We start from the raw sequence: 27,381 nt of genomic DNA, 5'->3' as shown, positions 1-27,381 counted from the left end.
TACCATCTAGTTCACTATGCAAGGGTATAAACACCAGTCAAGCAGGGAATTTCATCTGTTTTGTTCACTGGTGTATAGTTAACATTTGGAACAGTGTCAGTAAATATGGCCAGATCAGGAAGGATCAGGAATCAGGAAGAGAAATTATTGTAGGCAGAAAAAAAATCAAGAAGTGCTTCTTGGAGGAAGGCAGAAATTGCACTGGAAGTTGAAAAATATGGTTACTGTTGGGCTAGTACCAGGAAGGATGCATTCTAGGTAGAAGAATGTCTTAAAACTTGAAGGAGGATAAACGGGACCCAGCTGCTCTGGCCATAGGAGAGGAGATAAAATTGGAGGAACTTCCCTGGTGGTCCAGTGGTTGAGACTCTGCTTCCGCTGCAGAGAGCATGGGTTCAATCCCTGGTCAGGGAAGATCTGCATGTGCCATGCTACTGCTACTGCTACTAAGTCACTTTAGTCGTGTCCGACTCTGTGCGATCCCATGGACAGCCGCCCACCAGGCTCCCCTGTCCCTGGGATTCTCCAGGCAAGAACACTGGAATGGGTTGCCATTATCCTTCTCCAATGCAGGAAAGTGAAAAGTGAAAGTGAAGTCGCTCAGTCGTGTCCGACTCTTAGTGACCCCATGGACTACAGCCTACCAGGCTCCTCAGTCCATGGGATTTTCCAGGCAAGAGTACTGGAGTGGGATGCCATTGCCTTCTCCGGCATGTGCCATGAGGTACAGCCAAAGGAAAAAAAACTTTTAATAAAATAAATTGGAAAGAGAGTTAGGGAATGGGCTCCTGATATGATCCAAGGATCTCAGCTAAACTATTTGTGTGAATACATGTGTTTTGTCAGACACTGCAGAAGAGAATTCAACGACTCAGGATGTCTGACTGAATAATAACCTGGAAGGTAAAGCAGCAGAGGAGAGCTCGCAGTTCTTGAGTGTCTCCTGTGAGCCAGGCCTTGTATTTAAATGTCTCCTCCTATTATTAACCCTTTAACAAGGTTCTAGTATTGTTACACCCTCATACTGTTGAAGAGACCAAGGACTGGGGACGTAGAGAAATAGTGAGTGTGGAATAATGGATCCACTCTCAGACTGTAGTGTGTGTAGCTTCTGAGATGAGGCCTTCCCCTCTTTGATGCCTCCTCTCTCCTGCAAAGTACTGGAATTGAAAACCTGCAGCTTCCAAGTCCTACATTCTAGCAGAACAGCCCCTCTACATCAAGTGATGAATACATAAACTGAAGACAGTCCATAAATTCTTTAAAGGCAGATTTCTTGAATTCATCCTAGATTAGCATTGACTGTCCTTGAGTTTGAAACGTTAGTTTGATTCTGTTAATTTAAAAACTTAAAGGAACTCTTTTCCTCCCTGGCTGCTTGAAGATCAGCCACCATCATGAATGACACAGTAACTATCCGGACTAGGAAGTTCATGACCAACCGACTGCTTCAGCGGAAACAAATGGTCATCGATGTTCTTCACCCTGGAAAGGCAACAGTACCTAAAACAGAAATTCAGGAAAAACTGGCCAAAATGTACAAGACCACACCAGATGTCATCTTTGTATTTGGATTCAGAACGCATTTTGGTGGTGGCAAGACAACTGGCTTTGGCATGATTTATGATTCCTTGGATTACGCGAAGAAGAATGAGCCCAAACACAGGCTTGCGAGACATGGCCCATATGAGAAGAAAAAGACCTCACGAAAACAGTGGAAGGAACGCAAGAACAGAATGAAGACAGTCAGGGGGACTGCAAAGGCCAACGTCAGTGCTGGCAAAAATAAGGAGTAAAGATTCTGCAGTGACTGTATCTGTGGTGATTGTGCAGATTTTTCATGAAAGAGAATAAGACCTTTTACATGTCAAAAAAATAAATAAAATAAAAACTTAAAACCAAAAACCTTTCATTTTATAGATTTAGTTCAGTTCAGTTCAGTCGCTCAGTTGTGTCCAACTCTTTGCAACCCCATGAATCGCAGCACGCCAGGCCTCCCTGTCCATCACCAACTCCCGGAGTTCACTCAGACTCACGTCCATCGAGTCAGTGATGCCATCCAGCCATCCCATCCTCTGTCATCCCCTTCTCCTCCTGCCCCCAGTCCCTCCCAGCATCAGAGTCTTTTCCAATGAGTCAACTCTTCACATGAGGTGGCCAAAGTACTGGAGTTTCAGCTGTAGCATCATTCCTTCCAAAGAAATCCCAGGGCTGATCTCCTTCAGAATGGACTGGTTGGATCTCCTTGCAGGCCAAGGGACTCTCAAGAGTCTTCTCCAACACCACAGTGCAGAAGCATCAACTCTTCAGTGCTCAGCTTTCTTCACAGTCCAACTCTCACATCCATACATGACCACAGGAAAAACCATAGCCTTGATTAGACAGACCTTTGTTGGCAAAGTGATGTCTCCGCTATTACTGCTATTTAAAAAGGCACCCAGTCTGTAGTGTTTTATTATGGCAACCCTAACTCTCTAATATACCAGGCTGTATCAACTCTTCACGGGAACCAGCAGGACATCATAGGGCCTGAAGCCAGTGACCAGGCCTGGTAGAAATGAAGGGGTTTTCTCTCACAAATACATTTTAGTGATTCACATTTCTGGATGAGGAAAGCAGCAGTTAAAATCTAGAGGAGGAAGTTATGCTGGATAATCTAGTGTTACTTTGTACAGTTCCCTATTACTAACTAGTGACATCTGCTGGACAGTGGTGGCAAAGTTAATACCCTCAAGTGAGAGGCTGTGCTGCTCTTTTAGCCTTTGTCTTTAGTAGGTCTTGAGCATCTCATGACATTCAGTGTAGTCCTTGAGGCTGCAGAGGGGATCACACTGACCCTTGGACTCCCCAAGTAACTTTTACACTGAGATAAGCTTCCTGATATTTAGAGCCATAAGGGACAGCAATTACAGAGACCTAAAAATAGATTTTTATATAGAAAATGAGAAAAGTAATTTAGGATCAGGACCAGGAAGAAGTAGAGAGGTTGAGGTAAACAGAGGAAGAAGAAAAAGGAGCTAAGTCTGATGTTCAAAAAAGCGAAAACATCCAAACCAGTTTTAAAAAAATAAAGATACACTGTTTTTCCACTAATGTCTGTGTGCTCAGTCATGTCCAACTCTGTGTGACCCCATAGACTGCAGCCCACCAACTTCTCTGTCCATGGGATTTCCCCGGCAAGAATACTGGAGTGGGTTGCTACTTCCTTCTCCATTTTTCACAAATAGGAAACATATTAATAATTTTAATGAAAATAATTGCTTTTGTTTAAATCATAGTGCTGTGTCTTAAGACTTCAAGATGTAACATTTGTTGCCTCAGTTACATTAATGTCTAAAAGTACAAAAATGAGCTAAGTGCTACAGTACTTTCCTCCAAAATCAGAAGAAGAGCAAGCCTGAAAATAAGCGAGCTCAAGACTAAGTGTCATTATCGGTAAAATCCTGTCAGTCTCATCATTAAAAGACTTGTTATTTTCAACTTTTTAAATGAAAAATTTCCATACATATGCAGAAGTAGAAAAAGTTAGTATAATAATCCCCGTGTACCCACCTATCTCCAAAATGAGGGGTTTTAAAATGCATTTTTCAAAGAAGACATTTTGAAATCCTGGACCCAGGAGTAACAGGGTAGACTGAATAAAGGTCAAGTATGAGAATATTTCTGAGGCAGAATTTGATGTATTCATTAGGTAACAGGTGGAAAGAAGGCAGTAATGGTGAGTTCAAATTTCTAGTTTAGAAAACTGGGCTGAGAATGACAGTGTTAATCAAGAGCACAGAGAACCAAAAGGTTTGCAGTTTAACATACTATCTGAGAGCTGCCTTCAACACAGCTTCCTCAGCCCCCTACCCAAATACCCATGAAAATGTGAAAAGTGACAGCAGTAACATCTAAGAACTCAGGAAGGTGTCTGCCTTAATCTTTAGGACAGACCTGAGATAAACTTGTTTCCTTGTGGAAACAAGAATGGCTTGGCGAAAGATAGGGAGTCATTATATTCCATCCCTTACCTGGCTCAGCTCCAAAAGCCTGTGCTACCAGGGGTTGGGCAGCGCTCTATACAGAACATTACCTGGTGCTGTTTTAGGGATTAGAATGATGTCTGTTCTCTTACTCCCTTCTCCTGAGTTTTTCTCCATCTATTTAAGGATCCTGGTTTCCTGTTAGGCAGAGTATTGATGGCAGTACAGCATAGAAGGCATGGCCCACACCTATAGGCTGGACAAGAAAGGGCGTCCTGTCTGCAGGTCATATGGGAGTCACCATTTCTCAGGTATTCCATTAGTTCAGAAAATCAGTGGGAAGGAGGAAGCTGGAGGGCAGCTAGACCAGCACTGAGGGGAGTAAATATCTCTAAGAAATCAGGGATTGAGAGTGGTATGTATCATCTCATCCCTTCATTGTAGATACATAGAGGTTTTTAGCCATCATACAGAAGAATGGAGTGTACGATCAAGAACCAGTTATATTCCTTGCCTGCTCACAAATAAGACGTAAACCCTAACAAACAACATAAGGCTTGTAAATGAACTTGGTGGATTAAGGATATAAGAAGAATGAAGATTAGAAGGGTCCACTACAAAATGCTGATTCGTTGTGCAGTTGCTCAGTCATGTCCGACTCTTTGCGACCCTATAGACTGCAGCACACCAGGCTTCCCTGTCCTTCACCATTTCCTGGAGTTTGTTCAGACTTACGTCCATTGAGTTGGTGATACTATCGAACCATCTTGTCCTCTGTTGTCCCCTTCTTCTGCCTTCATACTTTCCCAGCATCACGGTCTTTTCCAGTGAGCCAGTTCTTCACATCAGGTGGCCAAAGTACTGGAGCTTCAGCTTCAGCATCAGTCCTTCCAATGAGTATTCAGGGTTGATTTCCTTTAGGATTGATTGGTTTGATCTTGCAGTCTGAGGGACTCTCAAGAGTCTTCTCCAGCACCACAGTTCCAAAGCATCAATTCTTCGGCGCTCAGCTTTCTTCACAGTGCAACTCTCACATCCATACATGACCACAGGAAAAACCATAGCTTTTGGAAAAACTATAGCTTTGACTAGATGGACATTTGTCAGCAAAGTAATGTCTCTGCTTTTTAATATGCTGTCTAGGTTGGTCATAGCTCTTCTTCCAAGAAGCAAGCATCTTTTACTTTCATGGCTGCAGTCACCATCTGCAGTGATTTTGGAGCCCAAGAAAATAAAGTCTGTTGCTGTTTCCATCATTTATCTACTTATTTGTCACGAAGTGATGGGTCCAGATGCCATAATCTTAGTTTTTGAATGTTGAGTTTTAAGCCAGCTTTTTAACTCTCCTCTTTCACTTTTATCAAGAGGCTCTTTAGTTCCTCTTCACTTTTTGCCATAAGGGTAGTACCATCTGTATATCTGAGGTTATTGGTATTTCTCCCAGCAGTCTTGATTCCAGCTTTGCTTCATCCACCCCAGCATTTTGCATGATGTACTCTGTGCATATAAGTTAAATAACCAGGGTGACAATATACAGCCTTGACATACTCCTTTCCCAATTTGGAACCAGTCTGTTGTTCCATGTCTGGTTCTAACTGTTGCTTCTTGATCTGTGTACAGATTCTCAGGAGGCAGGTCAGGTGGTCTGGTATTCCCATTTCTTTAAGAATTTTCCACAGTTTGTTGTGATCCACACAATCAAAGGCTTTGGCATAGTTGCATGAGAGGGCAAGAGAAGTAAAAATTTTAAGGGCAAAATCTGTAATACAAGACAGCCTTGAAGAGAGCACAGTTGTTGAAAGAGCTCGGATAGAGAATAGAACCAAGATAATGGTAATTAAAGTTCCAGAAAACTAGAACAAATGAAACGTGATAATAGCAGTAGTTCAACGAGCTGACATTTACTGCCTCCTTACTGTGTGCCAGGCACTTGTTTACTTGAATCCTTGCAACAGTCCTCAGAGGGGAATCACTGCTGTTAACTCCAGTGTGCAGAAGAGAAGGTAGAAATTTGAAGTAAACCAAGCCAGGTCACACAGTTATTGCAAATAATTGAGGATTTTTTAGAAGAAAAACTTTTCCTTAGCTATAATGACATATACTAAAGCTGTTGTGAGGAAGGAACAGGTTTGTTACTTTCTGGGTAACACCAGTGATCACATCTAGACATTCCTGACAAAATAGTCTATGAGTACACTAACTTTTTTATTCGTTACATAATTCATTGTGTCTACTGTTGTCATCCCTAAGGAAGATTTTAAAAGCATGACTTGTATTGACATCTCCAATTCGAACTCATCTTGTGATCTGTATTTGTATTAATATTCCCCTTTTCTCCACTGAAAAACTAAGTATATATTTGTTTACTCACAACTGTAGTACACAGAGGAGTTTTGGAATTATTGTACCACTGCCAACATCAATTCTTTTTTGTCATTGGATACATCCCACTGGTCAGATTATTATTTTCAGAAGCTACTTAAAATCACCCCCTTTCCTTTTCTGTGTTATGTTATCAACTTGATATGTGGTTAGATTCATTTGTTTCTCTTTGTATTCAAATTTTGGGTTCCCCCATCCTTAATCAAATTTATTGTTAAGACTATATAAAACATTTTCAGTTCAGTTCAGTCGCTCAGTTGTGTCCAACTCTTTGCAACCCCATGAATCGCAGCACGCCAGGCCTCCCTGTCCATCACCAACTCCCGGAGTTCACTCAGACTCACGTCCATCGAGTCAGTAATGCCATCCAGCCATCCCATCCTCTGTCTTCCCCTTCTCCTCCTGCCCCCAGTCCCTCCCAGCATCAGAGTCTTTTCCAATGAGTCAACTCTTCACATGAGGTGGCCAAAGTACTGGAGTTTCAGCTGTAGCATCATTCCTTCCAAAGAAATCCCAGGGCTGATCTCCTTCAGAATGGACTGGTTGGATCTCCTTGCAGGCCAAGGGACTCTCAAGAGTCTTCTCCAACACCACAGTTCAAAAGCATCAATTCTTTGGCGCTCAGCTTTCTTCACAGTCCAACTCTCACATCCATACATGACCACAGGAAAAACCATAGCCTTGACTAGACGGACCTTTGTTGGCAAAGTTAATGTCTCTGCTTTTGAATATGCTATCTAGGTTGGTCATAACTTTCCTTAAGTGTCTTTTAATTTCATGGCTGCAGTCACCATCCACAGTGATTTTAGAGCCCAAAAAAATAAAGTCTGACACTGTTTCCACTGTTTCCCCATGTATTTCCCATGAAGTGATGGGACCGGATGCCATGATCTTCGTTTTCTGAATGTTGAGCTTTAAGCCAACTTGTTCACTCTCCACTTTCACTTTCATCAAGAGGCTTTTTAGTTCCTCTTCACTTTCTGCCTTTTAACAGGGCTTAAATGTCAAAACTATGTAAAATTTTGTTCTCAGAGAAGTTTCATTCCTTTCCCTACCCTGTCCCTTTTTTGTTTCTGCCTACCTTCTAAGAAGCAATTTTATTACTTTTTGGTTTATCCTTCTCGTTTCCTTTTGGAAAAATAAATACATTAAAAATTTTTATATGGGCTTTCCTCATGGCTAAGCTGGTAAAGAATGCAGTGTGGGAGATCTGGGTTTGATCCCTGAGTTGGGAAGGAACCCCTGGAGAAGGGAAAGGCTACCCGATCCAGTGTTCTGGCCTGGAGCATACCATGGACTGTATAGTGACTGAGTGACTTTCACTTTCACTTTTGTGTATGTGTGTGTGTATGTATATATATATATTCATACTTATTTATTCCCTCTCCCCATCATTTTTAGCTCTCCTTCTTTCTCATGGAAATCCTTTATGGAAGGACAGTCTGCTACATATTAATAGTATATTCTTCACCTCCTTTTTTTGCCTTTTTTCCCATAGAGCTGACTGTTAATTAGCCAAAGGGGGTCTTTCTCAATCTTTCTTATAGCTGAATTATTCAAATGCATACTTACATCATTTATGATATTCTGGTATTGTAAACAATTGTTTGGTTAGCTTTTTTTTTTTTGGTTAACATTTTTTAAATCTTTGAATTATGATAAAGACAAGTCCTGCAGCCCATTGGTACAAACACAGATTACCTACAAAGAAAACCGAGTTGGCTTTAAATTATATAATATTGTATTTATAACAGAGCCTGACAAGTAGTATTATAATCGTTTTGTTAAAATTCATTCTTTTAAGTCATTCTAATACATAAGGAGGTTGAGATATTTTGCTTTTTTTGGTGAGTACTCCAATTGCATATCCATATGTCTCTATTGCCTGTACTGTATTTGGTGGTTTTCTGTTCCTGCTTCATAGCTCAGCAGAGACAGCACTTCCTTCCTTATCCTTGCCACTACCATAGAATTTAGTAGGTGATGTTTTTTATGGTTTCTCTCCTATTTGGTCTACCAGCCCCTGGATAGCTGACTTTTCATCACTAACAGAATGCCTGGCATTACTAGGTACTTAGTATATTTGTTAATTGAAGGAAGTGGTTGCAAAGTTAATTATAGCTTTAGAAAACAGCGAACAAAAGGAAATTATGTTTACTTCCTATTTTCCAGTAAAATACACATCTGTTTTATTCATTTTTCTCTTTATTTTTTTCTCTCCAACTTTAGTCTGTGCTGAGACCTATAACCCTGATGAGGAAGAAGAAGATACTGATCCGAGGGTAAGAACTACAGCAAAGGTATTAGGTAGAATAATTTCAGTCCCCACTCACTCCCCTTTTCCTCTATATACCAAGTCTAATCATGCTGATATTTAAAATGAATACAGGTTAAAATCTCAGCAAGATACCATCTTTTATCTAACAGACTGACAATGATTAAGAAGAATAGGAAGCAAGATTGGTTGAGGATATGGTAAGAAGGGGTGCCTAGCTGTGGCCATCAGCTTTACACTTAGTCAAGCCAGCTGACTCAGCAGATACCTGCAGGAGAATCATGCCTACCGGTTGTGTCCTTCCTAAGGATGCTTTCTGAGGAGGTTATTGCAGTATTATAATAGTGAGAGATGGAAGCAGCATAAATGAACTAAAATAGGGATTTCCAGGGGCTACATTATGGCACATTCAAATTAAGAAAATCTGAAGCCATTGGAAATGATGGTACAGGACTGGGTTTAAATGACATGGAATGATGTAAATTTGAGGTACATTTTATACAGCATTTTATAATATAAAAAAATTTATCTATCCATCTTCATACCTATTTACTTGTTTACTGTTTACTTATTTGTACAAAGATTTGTGCCTGGAAGGATACATCCCAGATTTTAACAGTAGTTGTTGCAAGACTACAGTTGATTTGGGGGTTGCTTTTTCAAAAACTCAGACTTTTCAACTTTTATATAGTTAACAAGTTACTTTTATAAAAGCAAACTTGAACCATCTTTTTAAAAAGATTGATGTTATAAAGAAACTTTAATGATCTTTCAAATATGTCTTAAAGTGAGCAGACTAGAAAAGATTTCTAAACTATTCTAATAATAAAACGCTACCATTGTATGAATATAATAGACATGTAGGTTTTTAAATTTTTCATTCTTGATGTTATAAAATTTTGAAAAGACTTTTAAAAGTTAAAACTTTTTCAACTGACTAATATTATAAATTTAAATTACTTAGCACTTTTGACATCTGTTATTTCTGGTCTAAATTAAGTGATGTAGATTTTTTAGGGTGAAGACAATACTTAGGATGGTGCTTAATAGGTTTTTCAATTATAACAGCAATGCTGGGCAATAATTCTTTTTTAGTTCAAAAAACTTGTATTGACTATCTATAGTATTAGTGGTAGTAGTAATAATTTTTGAGCACCTACTGAACGCCAGGTTCTATTTTAAACACTGCCTGTATCAGCTCATTTAATTCTATGGCAACTCTGATTTTGTAGGCACCAGTATTATTACTGGTAATACTAAGTTTGTTGATGTTTGAACTCCAGCTTATATAGTGGTTGTTTACTTGCCATCTCCATTTAGATTTCAATAGACAGTTTATAGTGAGCTCCTGATGATTTCCATTGAGACATTCTTTTTCACTCACAGTCTTCCCCAGCTCATTAAATGGCAGCTCCATCCTTCCTGTTGCTCAGGTCCACAATTTTAAGGTCACCCTCAGCTCCTCTTAATTTTTTATACCCACATTCAATTTTTCAGCAAATCCAATGGGCTTGGTCTTCAGATTATATCCAAAATTCCAGTACTTCTCAACACTTCCATGGCTACCACCTTGGTCTTAATCCCCAGTTTAACACTAGGATAATCACAGACGCTTCCTGGCTTCCGCTCCTGTATCCGTCAAGGCTGTTCTTCACTTAGGAACCAACTTAAGCCTTTAAAATCATCTGTCAGATCTCTTTCCTTCCTCAGTGCCCCCATGTCACTAGAGAAAAGTTCCAGTTCTGTGATTTACATTGCCCTCCACCTAAGCCCAAAACCAGGTCTCTTCCTGATCTTTTCCCCTCGCTCTTTGTCAGCCACACCTGTCTCCTGGTTTTTCTCAAACATGCTATTCACCCATCATATTGTTTTCATTTGCTGTTCCTTCTGCTTGAGGTCATCTTCACAGAGATGTCCACATGACTCATTCCCTCAGGTTGTCCTCAGTTCCTTAGGATCTTGACACAAATGTCACCTTCTCAGGCCTCATCTGGACACATGCCTGCATGTACACACGCTTTTAATCACCCTTCCCCACCGTATTTTTCTCCTTAGCCCTGTCACTCTCTACCATCCTTTATGTATTTATTGATGGTGAGAGCAGGTGTTTGTGTCTTCTGTTCACTGCTCTGTCCCCAGAGCTGGGATGGTGCCTGGCACCTAGTTGATGAAAATGTTTATTGAATGAATGAACATGTAACCTCCTGCTTTATGGATGGGGATTCTGGGGCTCCCAGCAGATAGCTGACTTGCTGCCAGCCATACCCCCATCCCATTGCCTGTCCACGATCAGGGTACTGCTTGGTATTTGTATAAAATTAAAATTATGGTAAATGTGCTCTTAATTTTTCCCATTTTTAGGAGAAAGAAATATTCTAATTTGTAAGTTAAGTAATATTTTAAAATAGAATATTAAAATTTCCCTTGTTTTCTTTGGATTGGCAGGTGATTCATCCTAAAACTGATCAACAGCGGTGCAGACTTCAGGAAGCTTGCAAAGATATTCTTCTTTTCAAAAATCTTGATCCGGTAACACTGACTTTTAAAATATTTTTGTCTTTTAGCTTTTCATTATTTTAACAGTTTTTAGCATCTTAGCCACAGTCATATGAGGCAATAAAACCTTAGCTTCTTCTTTTGCATTGTGTTTAGCACTGTAGCTAAACACAGATGACTTTTAATATTTCTCTGACCTGCTTTGGTACTTCCTCCAAGGCAGTACCATTTGTGAACCATGCATTTGGGTCATGTCAAAAGGAAATGCTCAGGTTTGCATGACCCTGGCTTAGTTTGGAGGGTCTTTATGCTGCAGAGTAATTTCTCTAAAGATGCCAGTGTGGTGTCCTCCTTACCGGTAGCAGTTACACAGTGGAAGTGGGTGACTGCGTCTCACCTCCTTGGTGTGAGGCATCTCTTGTGATTATTCTCAGTGAAGACCTCAGGCCTGGGACACACAGAGTGGTATGTGTCTATAGGGCTCTGCACAGGATCTGTGTGTGCCTATCTTCCCTCTCTCGGTGAAGACGGAGAACACGGCTGCCTCCTGAGCACAGAGATGCTTCAAATTTCCTATTTCTTCAGTACTTTGAGGGCCGTGTGCTGAAGGCCCATGGATGACTGAAGTGCTGGGCCTGCTAGGGAATCCCAGAATGTGCAGACACAAGAGCGATGGGAAATAGAATTTTCTTACTACCCAGTTCCTGCAAATAAAATCTTCTGAAGATATTCCCACAGCCCTCTGGGACTTGGATTGGTCAGACATGAGTCCATGATGTATTCCTGGAGTCTGTAAACCAGACTGTTTGGTAGCTTTGTGGTTATAGGAATAGCTGGAACTTTGATCAGAAATTTATTAGTCTGAGATTGAATAAAACTAGGACAGTGAGTTCAAGGAAAGGCTGGTTGTAAGAAATACTAGTCTGTGTGCTGTTTTCCCTGGAAGACTCATCTGTATCAATAGAAAAGGGACTTCTTTATCTACTGTGAATAAAACCCCTTGCAAATGTTATACTAGCAGATGTTTTAAAGGAAGTTGCTATGTCAGTCTACTTTTCAGATTTTTCTCAGTGATGAAGAACATCATTTTATCATTTCAGTATTGAAAAATAAAATTTTCAGATTTAATTATATTTTTCTGACATTTTATCATGAAAATATTTTTTTTTTTTTTGAAAATATTCAAATACAATGAAGTGAGAAGGGTTTTACAGAACATGTATTTATCCTCTGCCTTGATTCTAACATTAACATTTTGCTATGCTTGTTGTGTTATATACCATCTACCCTCAACAGAGGGGTTAGCAACCTTTTGCTTAAAGAACCAGATGTGTGCTGTGCTTAGTCACTCAGTCGTGTCCTACTCTTTGGGACCCCATGGACTGTAGCCCACCAGGCTTCTCGGTCCATGGGATTCTCCAGGCAAGAATACCAGAGTGGATTGCCATGCCCTCTTCCAGGGTATCTTCCCAACCTGGTGATCGAACCCAGGTCTCTCTCATTGCAAGCGAATCCTTTACCATCTGAGCCACCAGGGAAGCCCATAGCAAATATGAAACATTTCTGTCACAACTACTCAACTTCATTATTGTAGCAGGAAAGCAGCCATAGGCAATGCATAAATGAAAGTGTATGGCTGTGTTCCAGTAAAATGTTTACAGTCAGCTGTTTGCTGCCCTACATTAACGCATCTTATTTTTTTTGGATAGTCTCAGTGTAGTTCCCTTAAATATTTTGGTGTTCATATCATGAACTGGAGTTCAGTATTTGTTTGTTGCTTTTTAATGTAAAGTTTTCATGTAATGAAACACATGGATGAGTTTTAAATGTGCATTCACTTAGGTTTGACAGATGTATACACTTAAGTAATCCAAGCCCCTGTCAAGAATATAGAATTTCGGGGCTTCCCTGGTAGTTCAGTGGCTAAGACTCTGCACTCCCAATGTAGAGGGCCCGGGTTAAATCCCTGGTCAGGGAACTAGATCCCTCGTGCCGCAGTTAAGACCCAGCACAGCCAAATACATAAAAATAAATATTTTTTAAGAAGAAAGAGGATTATAGAACTTAGGACTTCCCTGGCGGTCCAGTGGCTAAGACTAAGACTGCACTCCCAGTGCAGGCACTTAGCAGGGAGCTAAAGTTCCGCATGCCGCACAATGTATGCAGCCAGAAAAAAGACACAGAATATTACTACCACTTCAGAAACTTCCCTCATGCCCCTTCATGATCAACTCTTATTCCCCTCCCCACAGAGGCAACTTCTATTTTGATTTATTCTACCATAAATTCATTTTGCCTTCTAGAATTTCATGTAAGTAGAATCATACGTGATATGAAATCATATAAGATTTCACATAATAAATCATACAAGATTTCTCTCTGTTGTAAGAAACTCCTTTTGCTCAGCACAATATTTTTGAGATTCTTTCATGTTGTTCAGCATTCCATTTTCTTTTTTCACTTTTTATTTTGAACTAGTTTTAGCCTCACAAGTAAGATGTAAACATAGTAAAGAGTTCCCATAGGCCCTCATCTAAGTTCCCCCAATGTTAGCATCTTACATAACCACGGTACAGTTATCAAAACCGGGGAATTTACATTATTACAGTATCATTAATTAAACTAAAAACCTTGTTCAGCTTTCATCAGTTTTCTCCCTAATGTTTTTTTCCATAGTTAATGATCCAGTCCAGAGTCCCTTATTGCACTTGGTTGCTATTTTTCCATAGTCTCCTCTGGTTTGTGATAGTTTTCAGTCCTTTCTAGTATTTCATGATCTTGACAGTTTGAAGAGTGCTGGTTAGTTACATTATAGAATATACCTCAATTTGAATTTGTTTGCTCTTTCTTCACAATTGAAATGTGGTTATACATCTTGGCCAGACTACTATAGAAATTATACTGTGTCCTCAGAGAATCAGGTCGAGGGATCCATTCAGTGTGTCACTGTTCATGGTGTTAGTTCATTCCCTTTTATTTCTGAGTAGCATTCCATTATATGAAGATGCCAGTTTGCTTATTCATTTTTCTGACAGTGGGTACCTGGTCTATTTCTTGTTTTTTAACTCTTGATAATAATGCTGTGGACATTTTGTACTCTTCAATAAAACACCTGAGGACAAAAATCCCTGAGTCATAGGGTAGATGTATTTTTTATTTTATACAAAACTGCTGGATCTTTTTCAAAGTGGTTTTACCATTTTGTGTTCCTTCCAACAATATATGATATTCCCAGTTTTTCTATATCCTTATCAACTTTTGATATTATCTGTCTTTTAAAATTTTAGTCATTCCAGTGAGTGTATTTGTTTCCAGTTTAAAAACAATTTGCTTCTCAAACTTTTGTGTTTAAATCTTCAAATTTATGGAAAAATCAAAACTTGCATATATTCTTTACCTAGATTGACCAGTTGTTAACATTTTGCCACATTTATTCTGTCCCTTATGTGTGTATGTATGCACATATATAGGTATGTATAAACTGCTTTTTTAGGTCCTGAGACATTTATGAGTATATTGAGGACATCATGGCTCTTAGCCACTAAATGCCTTAAGTTATATTTTCCAAGAACAAGGATATTCTCCTCCATTAACACACTATCATTATTAAGCCCATGAAATTTAACACTGTTGTAATAATATTACCTAAATACAGTCCATATTAAGCTTTTCCCAGGAAAGTTTTCTATAGCTTTTTCGTTTTGTTTTCCAGTCCTGAATCACATGTTGCTTTTGGTTGTTATGGCATGACTTTAGTCCCTCTAACCCAGAATGCTCCCCCCGTACCTTATTCTATGTCTCATGACACTGATGTTTTTGAAGATCTTCTGGGCTAGAAGATTTGTTACTCAGAACACGAGGCTGCCAGTGGACAGCCCACAGGCCAGACACACCAGGTGTAGATGTATGTGTTTGGCCTGTGTTGTATGTGAAAATTTGAATTTGTTACCTATATTTAAATAGATTTCAGGCAATGCTGGGCTCACACTCCACATGAATGTGGACACACGAATAGCAAGCCTTCTTTTATAGTATCTGTCAGCTTGTACAGTATTCACCACCCATGGAACTAGGGAACTAAGGAGCTGCTTATTGGTGATACATTAGTTTAAGTAGCAGAATGCTAAATCCTATGGAATTATTCAGCAATAAAGTTATTTCCTCGCCAGGCCTTCAATCCACAATCCTCCAAAGAGAAAGTCTTTCTGTGAGTTGAAACTGGTCTTTAGTGCTCCCTAACAGTCACTGGGGCTTCCCAGGTGGTGCTAGTGGTAAAGAACCTGCCGGCCAGTGCAGGAGACATAAGAGATGAAGATTTGATCCCTGGGTGGCAAGATCCCCTGGAGAAGGGCACAGCAACCCACTCTAGTAGTCTTGCCTGGGCAATCCCATGGACAGAGGACCTGGGTGGGCTGCAGTTCATAGGGTCACACAGAGTTGGACGCTACTGAAGTGACTTAAGGAGATCAGCCCTGGGATTTCTTTGGAAGGAATGATGCTAAAGCTGAAACTCCAGTACTTTGGCCACCTCATGCGAAGAGTTGACTCATTGGAAAAGACTCTGATGCTGGGAGGGATTGGGGGCAGAAGGAGAAGGGGACGACAGAGGATGAGATGGCTGGATGGCATCACTAACTCGATGAACGTGAGTCTGAGTGAACTCCGGGAGTTGGTGATGACAGGGAACGCTGGCGTACTGAGATTCATGGGGTTGCAAAGAGTCGGACACGACTGAGCGACTGAACTGAACTGAACTGAAGCGACTTAGCATGCACATTCGCTCAGCAGTCACTGACAGAGGGATGCTGGCCCTAGACTGAGACCACTGTATTGTTAGAATTGAATAGCACTGTTTTGATTATTTTAATATTTGTTGGTACAGTTACCTTCTGGTTATTGCAGGTGATATTGGTAAGTAATTGTATGTGTTGTATATAAATAACTATAGGAATATTAAGTGTCTGATAATAGAGCTTATTTATTAAGTACCTATTATATGATAAATATTTTCCATAGATTTTTATCCTTTAGTCATGAAAGTTGATGAGCTGGAAGCTATTTATTAAACACTTTTTTGTAATAAAGAAACAGACTCAGATTAAGTGATGTGCTTGACTAGGAAGGGCAGCTGTGCTGCTTCATGAGATAACCTCTGAAACATCTCAGCCTGTTAGATTTGACGATCCTGTTAAGATCAACACCTGTAGGAAGGTGGCGTCACAACATTACACATGATAGAGTAGAGCCATCATGGCTATACACGTGTCATCAAGGCAGGTGACAGTCTTGTGTGGCTGGGTGAATAGGCACCATGGTTTAGATGCTGTTTTCACACAAATTGTAGAATGTTGTGTTTTTTGTTTTTTTTTTTTTCAAAAACAATACTGCCTCAGAGAGCTTGGCAACTGGGCTGTGTATGTGGACATGCAAAGCTGGATGGCCACAGGAAGGCATTTGTTTCAGACCCTTGCATTTCTGCTTGGATGTGGGGGATAGTCTGATGTGAGGACTTCTCCCATGTAGTCACCACCTGAGATAAACACAGTTAAATTTTTTCCTCATAAACGTAAAGGCCATTTCTCCTTGTGTGTTTCCTGCAGGAACAGCTATCCCAAGTCCTTGATGCCATGTTTGAAAGGACGGTCAAAGTTGATGAGCATGTCATTGACCAAGGAGATGATGGAGACAACTTTTATGTCATTGAACGGTAGGAGATGGTGTTTTGCAGTTGTACACCTGTACTTAGTAAGATTCGCGGTTCAGGGCAAGTGCTTTACCCTGTGCCTTGTTCAGCCCAGACAGGACTTAGGGCCAGGTTAACAAGCTCCTCAAAGTTTGCTGCTCTCTGTCCACAGCCTGCCCTTCTCTATCTTCTGCTGTCCTGAGTCCTGAGTACAGTGCATACTTGGGTTGCCACTATCTACAATTAGGTGAGCTGTGCAAGATGCGCTTTATAAACATGTTATTTGCAAGTGTCCAAGAGAAGTACTTTCCATGACACTTTATTGTCATCTGGATCATTCAATCCTAGCCTGATTTTACACTTCGGTATATTTCCTCAACCTCCATACCTCTGGCCCCTTTTGGCTCTGTTCCAGGTTTAGGTCTGTTGGGAGACATGAAATGTGAGGGTTTAACCTGCTCACCCTGGTGTGTTCTCACCTCTTGAGCTATTACTATTGGTATATCTGGGGGACTCCCTCTGACCCCCTCTCAGTCCTGAAAAGAACACTTACCAGAGTTTAGGATCAATAAGATGTTTCTTCACCAGTGTCTTCCGTTAGTTATTTTTCATTTTTTCCTTTCAAGTAATTTCACACTTAAGGAATTGTTACACAAATAGTACCAAAAATTCTTAGAAACCTAGGTTCCCGGGTTAATGTTTTACCAGATTAGCTTTGTGTTTGAAAGTAAGTTGCAGGTATAAGCCCTTTTATCTCCAAATACATGTATATATTTCCTAAAATAGGACATTTTCTTACATAAGCAGAGACCAGTTATAAAAATCAGATATTAACATTTTATACAGTACTCTCATCTACTGTGCAGACCTTACTCAATTCTTTCCAATTGTTTCCCTGATTTTTAAGGGTCTTTTTATCTGTTCCAAGTAGCTGTACTAGATTCAACTAGTCCTTTTCCTTATCAAAGCCTTTTGCTCGTTCAGAAAAATGTTCAAGAATGTATTCCTTGGATAACCTTTGGGCCCTTGATACCATGACAAATAGTTCCAATTAGAGTTAGAAAGGAAATGTTTTATTTAAAGAGGAAAGATGATACAAATGATATCATCTTAAAGAGTCTTTTACTTTTATCTGTCATGCTTAGGCTTCCTTCATAGAATTCTATAAGTAGTGGCAGAAAAAATTTTTTAAGTTATATCACCACTTTTTTTGCTTCTTGTGTAACATGTGATACCTAGTGATTTTTATCAGACAAGTGGAGGCTCTTTGTAGGAAATTTAAGGGAAAAAAAACAAGTGAAACAGAGAAGAAAGTAATTTTGCCCTAATTTTATTACCAGAGTATATTCTTTCTTTTTTCCTCCCTTGGCCTTACAGTTAGGTCAGATCCATTACCCCAGATTTGGTTCAGATATCAAGACTGATCATACCATACACACAGACTAAGAGGATATGAAAAGATTGATCATTCTCATAATGAGTGTTTTAAAGGTGAACAGGGTAGGTTCCCAAGAGGTTCAAAAATGACTTAAGACAGCACAGAGAGGTGACTGGCTTGGTATTTCATGGTGTAGAAGGTAGAGCTGAGGTAGAGTACTCTTGTATATGGGCAGGCTCTTGTGTGATTTGGATTTCCCATCAACACTAAATGAGGGGGCATCTAGGTTTTCTTATCAACTTTCCCAGATGTGAGACAGAAGAGGAAGAAATACTGGAGTGGTAGGGCTTCAAAGCCGATAACAATCAAACATGTAAAATGTAGTTAACTCTTTATTAAATTTATATATATTGCTTTCATATACATTGACTTCATTTTAAAAATCTGTTTGAAGTGGTTTGCCATAGGATACAATATTATTCTATGTCATCATTTATATTGACTACATAATATGAATATAGACATATATTTGACCTATCTTATTGTTAGGAGATTAAATTGTGATTTTTGCTGTTATAAATATTACCTGGTGAGCATCCTTGCAGTTAAATATTTTCCAGTATCTTCTATTATCTCCTTTAGAATACCCTAGAAATGAAATTACTGTGTAAAAGGGTCTCTTCAAGGAATTTGTTCTGTTGTTAATTATCTTGGAGAAATTTGGAAGTTTACATTTGCTTCAGTGGTATATTGAGAGTGCCTGTTTCTCCAAATGCCATCCATTGTGAATGTTTTTCTTTAGCCACTGTTAATGAACAATCAATAGAGAGAAAATTGTATTTTTAAAAAATTTTAATCAATTCTACATCCTAGTTTTCAACAGACTACAAAAGAAAACCCAACCAGTCATTTCGATACCTACAGGAAAAGCATTTGACAAAGTTTAGCACCTTTTCATGGTAAAAACTCAGCAAAATAGGAATAGAAGGGACTTTTATCCAACCCGATTAAATGCATTTATTTTAAAAAATCTATAGCTAACCTCATACTTAATGGTGACAGACTGAATGTTTTCCCTTTAAGATGGAGAACCAGAGAAGCATGTCTGCTTTCACCTCTTCATGCAGTATTACACTGCAGGTCCTAGCCGATGCAATAAAGCAAAGAGAAAGAGGGAGTGAGGAAAGAAGAACTGACGGGAGGGAGGAAGGGCATACAGGTTGGAAAGGAAGAAAAATAAAGCTGTCTTTGTTTGCGGATGACATGATCCTCTAGAAAATGCCAAGTTCACTCATTAGAACTAATGAGTTTAGCAAAGTCACATAATACTAAGTCAAATGCAAAAATCTATTATGTTTCTATATGCTAGCAAAAAAATCTGTTGGAATTCCCCCAATAACAACATTGTATATCATATGTACCTTCTATTCATATATACCTGCCCATTATAAATGAAATTGTTTCTTATTATATTTCCAGGGGAACCTATGATATTTTAGTAACAAAAGATAATCAAACCCGCTCTGTTGGTCAGTATGACAACCATGGAAGTTTTGGAGAACTAGCTCTGATGTACAACACCCCGAGAGCTGCTACCATTGTTGCCACTTCAGAAGGCTCCCTTTGGGGACTGGTGAGTTAGAGAAATGGTCCTCCTTGCATAGCATGGTTTTCATCCCCCTTACTTCTGGGTCTCTGTCCTTGGCTGTTGGTTCACGGTATGTTTTATGGCTGATTATCTGAAAGACACTGTGGAAGGTCTTGACCAATGTGTTTTTCCATTTCCCTGAAGTGATTTGTCAACAGACTGCTTATTACAAATTACATGGAAAAGACTGGGTCTTGTGGCCTAGCAGTTGTGTCAGCTCTTACTGCATTTTCTCTTTATGTTTTCATCAGACAAGCAGAGAGAGGAAGGATAACTACAGAAGAGACCAGTCTAGAAAAATGAGTGTCATTGAAAGCTCTGCCAAAAGTGTTTTCCATCTCTAACTATCCTAGGACTAACTTTTCACTAACAGATGGTGTTTGACCATCTGTTTATTCATTGGTCCATGCCAATAGTCAGTAGATTTAGATGACCAGAAAGGCTGACAGCCGTATTCTGGGAAACAGAACTTTCCCAGAATATCTTAGGCATAGTCTGCTAAGGTCCTGTCCTGTATTATAGATGACCCGCCTTGCATCCTTCAGTATCAAGCCTTCAAAATATATAACTCTCTTCCTTCTTAAAAGAATCATCCTCTTGTTCAAATTCCAGATTTTGTTTTTAAAATGTTCACCTCTATGGTAATTTGTTTCCATTTAAGTCCTGAAATCCCTCACCAGTCCAAGCAGAATTCCTACAAGCAGAATTAAATATATACCTTGAAATTATCAACATATTTCCTCAAATGAAATCACATTTTAAAGACATACTAAAGCACTTTATTGTGCTATACTAGTGCAGAATTAAGAATGCTCCTGAGCAGGACCTCCCTGGAAGTCCACTGGTTAGAACTCCTTGCTTCCACAGCAGGGACTCAGGTTTGATTCCTAGTTCCCACAGTGAACTAGGATCCTGAATGTGGTGTGGTACAGCCACAAAAAAAAAAAAAAAAAAAGATTGGTCCTGAGGGATGAGTAATAAACTGGCTTAAGGAAAATACATCACACACCTGGGAACCCAGTGCTTAAAATATTCAACATAGATCAAGAAATAATGGGGGAAAATAAACTCAGTTTTAAAATATGTTGATGACAACTTCTAGTCCAGGCCAAGACAGAATAGCCCCATTCCTCCCTAGTCTTCCCTGTTAAAGCTAGAAAACTCTGGGTATCATACAACAGGCAAACATAGGCGACCCTGAGAGAGGGAAGCGAGAAGGTGGACTGGTGAGGGATTTCAGGACTTAAGGAAGGATATGACAGTGAGTTCCCCAGGTTTTCATACTAATTGCCATGTATCCCAGCATTTTTCAAGAACTGAAAGAAAAGAACTGTCAACTGAAAATTCTATACCTCATGAGAATATCCTTCAGAAATTAAGTTTCCTTCAGAAACTTTGTCACCAGCAGGCCTACCTTGAAAGAATGACTAAAGGAAGTTCTGTAAACAGAAAGGAAGTGATAAGAGGAGATTTGGAATATCAAGAATGAAGAAAGGACAACCAAAAGAGTAAACATATGGATAGACATAAAAGTCTATCCTCCTTTTTAGTTTTCTAAAATAGGTTAGATGCTTGAAGCAAAGTTATAACATTGTCTTATGTGATTTTCACTGTATGTAGAGGAAATATTTCAAAGGGTCCTAATCACTGCAGATGGTGACTGCAGCCATGAAATTAAAAGACGCTTACTCCTTGGAAGAAAAGTTATGACCAACCTAGATAGCATATTCAAAAGCAGAGACATTACTTTGCCAACAAAGGTCCGTCTAGTCAAGGCTATGATTTGTCCAGTGGTCATGTATGGATGTGAGAGTTGGACTGTGAAGAAGGCTGAGTGCCGAAGAATTGATGCTTTTGAACTGTGGTGTTGGAGAAGACTCTTGAGAGTCCCTTGGACTGCAAGGAGATCCAACCAGTCCATTCTGAAGGAGATCAGCCCTGGGATTTCTTTGGAGGGAATGATGCTACAGCTGAAACTCCAGTACTTTGGCCACCTCATGTGAAGAGCTGACTCATTGGAAAAGACTCTGATGCTGGGAGGGATTGGGGGCAGGAGGAGAAGGGGACGACAGAGGTTGAGATGGCTGGATGGCATTACTGACTTGATGGACTTGAGTTTGAGTGAACTCTGGGAGTTGGTGATGGACAGGGAGGCCTGGCGTGCTGCGATTCACGGGGTCGCAAAGAGTCGGACATGACTGAGCGACTGAACTGAACTGAAATGAAAGTTAAGCTTCTACACTTTACTCACACTTCTAAAATGTTGACACCAGTAGACCATGGTAAGTTACATATGTAAATATAATACCTAGAGTAACCGCTAAATTAACCTGTGCGAAGAGATATACTCAAAAGCTGTACAAATCAAAAGGAATTCTAAAAAGTAATTCAGGTAACCTACGGAAAGGCAAGAAAAGTGAAATAGAAGAACAGAAAAGAGAGGGGAGAACAGAAAACATTGAATAAAATGGTAGATGTCGACCCTAACATATGATTTGTTACTATAGATGATCTAAATATGCCAATTAAATGACAGAGACTGGTAGAATGGATTATCTTAAATGACCCAACAATATGCTATTAATAAGAAACTCACTCAAATATAATAATATAGGTAGGTTGAAAGTAAAAGGACAGTAATAGATATACTCTATGCAAACATTAACCAGAAGAAGTCAGGAGAAATTAAGTTAGTATCAGATAAGTAGATTTCATGGCAGAGAAAATTACCAGAAGCAACAAACTCTAACCCTATAATTTTCATAATAATGAAAGAGTTAATCTACCAAGAAGACATAGAAGCCCTAAAGCTGTATATACCAAACAACAGAGCTTCAGAATATGTAAAGCTAATACTGATAGACCGAAAGAAAAACTAGATAAATCCACAACTGTATTTGCAGACTTCAACACCCCTTTCTCAACAATCAATAAATAACTAGAAAGAAAATCAGGAAGGTTATAGGATTTAGCACCACCATCAACCAAAAGGGTCTAATTGAAACTTAGAGGACACGTCACATAACAGCAGAGAATACACATTCTTTTCAAGCGCGTGAATGTTTACTGAGATAAACTACATATATCCTGGGATATAAAAAGTTAGCAAATTCAAAAGAACTGTTCTGTAACCACAGTGGGATGAAACCAGAAATCAGTAACAGAAAGATAACAGGAAAATCTCCAAACACTTGGAAATTAACCCATTCCTAAGTAATCTGAAAGTCTCAATAGAAATTTATTAAAACTGAACTGTGAAACTGCTTGCCTTCTGGTTGGGATATGAGAATTAAACAGAAGGACACGAGACAAGCCATACCCTTAGTGCCTGGCATATGTTGGGTGCTACCGAGTGGGGACACCCGCGCCCCTTGGTTGTGGGGCTTCTCCCCACCCCTCTCTTCCTGAAGCTCCCTCTCCTGAGATCCCAGCTCTGCCTTTCTAGTTCCTCGCCTTATCCTGTGCAGACTTTCTTCCTGTTCCTGCTATCTTAAGTGAGATTCATCTCCCTGCTGCCTTAAGTGATCTTTTTAGATGTCTTTTTCTCCTGCTTTACAGTCCAAGCCCTTCCAACGCTGCAGTACTTCCTTCAGGAGAGTGCCCCCAGAGTGTCCTCCACAGTGTGACTTCTCACTTGTGCCTCCCAAGGTCTTGGAAATGCCTTCTGAGGCTAAAGCAGGGAGGACCTGGTGTTGCCACTGAGTTTCTCAGATTGGATTCCGTACTGCTCAGACGGCAAAGCATCTGCCTACAAGGCGGAAGACCTGGGTTCAATCCCTGGGTCAGGAAGATCCCCTGGAGAAGGAAATGGCACCCTACTCCAGTACTCTTGCCTGGAAAATCCCATGGGCAGAGGAACCTGGTAGGCTATAGTCCATGGGGTTGCAAATAGTCGGACACAACTGAGCGACTTCACTTTCTTTTACTAGGGGCAACTGCTACACTTAGTCTCTTCCCTCTTTGTCTTGCTTGCATGAAAGTCAGTAGAATCTTTCTCAGGGAACTTCTGCAGTCAAAGGAAAGGGTGGCATTATTTTTCTCTTTTGAACTTCAAGGCTGTTTGCTGAGGGGGCTACCATTTCACAGTAGGAGTTTCCTCTTCACAGCTCCATTGGAAGCTCCCTGAAAGCTGGGGTGGTGCTTTTTTATACCCTCCACAGTCACAGGAGCTGGACTTGTTCAGCATGGAAGCTCTGGGAAGTGTAAAAGCATACACAGAAAGATTGGAACACAGATAAGTCACTCTAAGAGATAGCAGTTGTTTTCTCTTTAGCTGGAAATACAGTTCATTGCTACAATTGTGGTAATCTTTGTTATGTTATCGGTGGCTCAGATGGCTAAGAATCTGCCTGCAGTGCAGGAGACCCAGGTTTGACCCCTGAGTTGGGAAGATCCCCTGGAGAAAGGAATGGCTACCCACTCCAGTATTCTTGCCTGGAAAATCCCATAAACAGGGGAGCCTGACAGGCTGTGGTCCATGGGGGTCTCAAAGAGGCAGACACCACTGAGCGACTAACACTTTCACTTTGTAACATTATAAATGGATTTAGAAATACTAGTTTTTTGACAATGTCTACTCAAACATAAGGAAGGGAACTTCATAACTCCCATTGTCTCAATCTTGAGTGTTCTCTTTCCACAGCACCCTTGGCCTCGATTGGCCCAGAAAACACATGGAAACTGAAGTCTAAAGATAATGGAGTGATACTCCAAAGTACAACAGTAACATTTTAAATGATATTAATACATCTCCAGCCTTGGACTTCAAAAAAGTAGTGGCGAGTGGTGCAGCCCATTAGAGCAATCAGGGATTGCATGGCTTTTTGCAAGCAGATGGATCAAAAAGAAAAGAGAGGCAGAATCTGGCTTAATGCCAGAGGGCAGACATCATTTGTACGTCAGTTTAGGAAGGGAGGGTAGGAGTCTGCCACGTTTTACACTAGGAGCACAGGGCACAGGAGGTGACTTCTGTAGATGGAACTTGGCATGGGAGTGGACCAGGGAACTCTGATGGTGTATGAGCCAGTGAAATCGATTTAGACATCTCTTCGCAGTTGTCTTCTATGTGTTTCCTCCACCCAGCTCCCACCCCATCATCAAGAATACTAAAATAGCAAACCTACACCTAAATTTGCCCTTACCCCCTTACTGTTTTTCATTCTTTCAGCCTTTAGGATGTCATTAGTATACTTTCAAAAAAAAAAAATTTCTATTCCTGAGAGCCCAAGGTAGAAGAAAGGTGCGATTAACTCAGGTATAAAAACTGCCTAACCTTGTAGGAGCCTAAGCAATTAACATTCTCCTGGCTCATGTCCCTCCCCATACACACATACATGTATTGGAGAAGTACCTGACCATAACTCTGGTTAGCTGTCTCGAGTTTGAATCCCTGACTTGCTGGGGTCAAGATATGTTTCACATGCCTGCCTTCCATCTTGAGTTTCCTACTTTCTCTCTCCATTAATTTATAAAACCTCCCTTCGGATACCGGACAAATTTATATTTTTGCAACAAAATTTTCCTTGATCACTCCAGGCTATTGTGAATGCACTCTCTCCTCAGAATTCTTAAGGTACTCACTTTGTCTGTATAGTTCATTTAGCAAATTTCATATGCAGTCTTGAACTGTGGTTTTTTTAATTCCTATAAATTTTGTATTACTTCCCCATTGAGATTATAAAGTCCTTGAGGGCAAGAACCATCTTACTGTCTTATCTCCTTTTTTTGAAGGTGTATCTTTTCACCTTGAACAGTGACTGTGAGCTTTTTCAATTTTTTATTTTATTTATGACCTATAGGTGGCACTCATTGAGTACTTGACAGCAAGTGACAACATGAGACATTTGTCTTGTCCAGGCTGCAGATCTTTTTCTTCCAGTGATGACTCACATTGAAGTATCATTAAACACTCAGTTGATCCAGTACCTTCCAAAGACTTCTAATCTTTGCTGTGGCATAGTTTTAATTAAATGACAGATGCTGTCTTACACGGGCACTCACCAGAATTTTCATATTCTTTCTTACAGGACCGTGTGACATTTAGAAGAATCATAGTGAAAAACAATGCAAAAAAGAGGAAGATGTTTGAATCATTTATTGAATCTGTGCCGCTTCTTAAATCACTAGAGGTAAAGCCTATTTTAACATGAGTCTGTATATGGGAACTTAAGAAAAGCTGTTAAAACAATTCTCTTGTTAGGTTTTTGTTTTTTTTTTTTTTTTGAGGTGGCCAAAGTACTGGAGTTTCAGCTTTATTTTATTTTTTAACTTTACAATATTGTATTGGTTTTGCCATATATCAACATGAATCCACCACAGGTATACACGTGTTCCCCATCCTGAACCCTCCTCCCTCCCCATACCATCCCTCTGGGTCGTCCCAGTGCACCAGCCCCAAGCATCCAGTATCGTGCATCGAACCTGGACTGGCGACTCGTTTCATATACGATATTATACATGTTTCAGTGCCATTCTCCCAAATCATCCCACCCTCTCCCTCTCCCACAGAGTCCAAAAGACTGTTCTATACATCAGTGTCTCTTTTGCTGTCTCGTATACAGGGTTATTGTTACCATCTTTCTAAATTCCATATATATGCGTTAGTATACTGTATTGGTGTTTTTCTCTCTGGCTTACTTCACTCTGTATAATAGGCTCCAGTTTCATCCACCTCATTAGAATTGACTCAAATGTATTCTTTTTAATGGCTGAGCAATACTCCATTGTGTATATGTACCACAGCTTTCTTATCCATTCATCTGCTGATGGACATCTAGGTTGCTTCCATGTCCTGGCTATTGTAAACAGTGCTGCGATGAACATTGGGTACACGTGTCTCTTTCAATTCTGGTTTCCTCAGTGTGTATGCCCAGCAGTGGGATTGCTGGGTCATAAGGCAGTTCTATTTCCAGTTTTTTAAGGAATCTCCACACTGTTCTCCATAGTGGCTGTACTAGTTTGCATTCCCACCAACAGTGTAAGAGGATTCCCTTTTCTCCACACCTTCTTCAGCATTTATTGCTTGTAGACTTTTGGATCACAGCCATTCTGACTGGCGTGAAATGGTAATTCATACTGTTCTAGCCCATTTCAATGTTGTTTGGATACTGTCAGTATTTGTGACTTTTATTGAAGGTCTTTTCCTTAGAATTTGTGTGTTCATTGTTTCAGGTGTCAGAACGAATGAAGATCGTGGATGTAATAGGAGAAAAGGTCTATAAGGATGGAGAGCGCATAATCACTCAGGTGAGTGGGGACCTCGGGCAGCCCCTTTCTTGGAAGTTACCTCCTGTAGAACTAGTGTGTCATTTGCCACTCATCCTGGGGAACTCACGCTGCAAGGTCCTCAGGCACACTTCCTGCAGAATCTTCTGAAGCTCATCAGTGTTCACCTCTGGCCTCTGTTCACCTTTCCTAGGCTTCTGGTTTTGTTCTTTTGGATATTGCTTTCTTTTAACCCTGAGTAAGCCTCCTTCATCACTGTTAAAACCTGGAGGTCAGAGGGTTGTGTATTTTCTCTCTCTGTTTGGCCCAGAGTGTCTCTTAGCTAACCCA

General features: G+C 40.0%; 1 protein-coding gene and 1 pseudogene across 2 annotated transcripts in view; both read left to right on the top strand.

The window, feature by feature from the left end:
• The window catches only part of PRKAR2A (protein kinase cAMP-dependent type II regulatory subunit alpha), a 73,658-nt gene that overhangs the window by 32,734 nt on the left and 13,543 nt on the right, over positions 1-27,381 (top strand). The window contains exons 3-8 of the mRNA XM_027523459.1: positions 8,577-8,629; positions 11,068-11,151; positions 16,719-16,825; positions 19,659-19,812; positions 25,854-25,955; positions 26,998-27,072. Coding sequence (XP_027379260.1) covers positions 8,577-8,629; positions 11,068-11,151; positions 16,719-16,825; positions 19,659-19,812; positions 25,854-25,955; positions 26,998-27,072 — 575 coding nt within the window. The remainder of the gene's footprint in view (positions 1-8,576; positions 8,630-11,067; positions 11,152-16,718; positions 16,826-19,658; positions 19,813-25,853; positions 25,956-26,997; positions 27,073-27,381) is intronic.
• On the top strand, positions 1,353-1,868 carry LOC113880842 (annotated as a pseudogene). The gene has a single exon (XR_003507847.1). The product of XR_003507847.1 is annotated as a 40S ribosomal protein S24 pseudogene (transcript).

The sequence above is a fragment of the Bos indicus x Bos taurus genome, chromosome 22 (assembly GCF_003369695.1).
Source record: "Bos indicus x Bos taurus breed Angus x Brahman F1 hybrid chromosome 22, Bos_hybrid_MaternalHap_v2.0, whole genome shotgun sequence".
Taxonomy (NCBI): Eukaryota; Metazoa; Chordata; class Mammalia; order Artiodactyla; family Bovidae; genus Bos; species Bos indicus x Bos taurus.
Note: the sequence above shows the minus strand (reverse complement) of the source record. Positions and strands in the feature narration are given on the sequence as shown.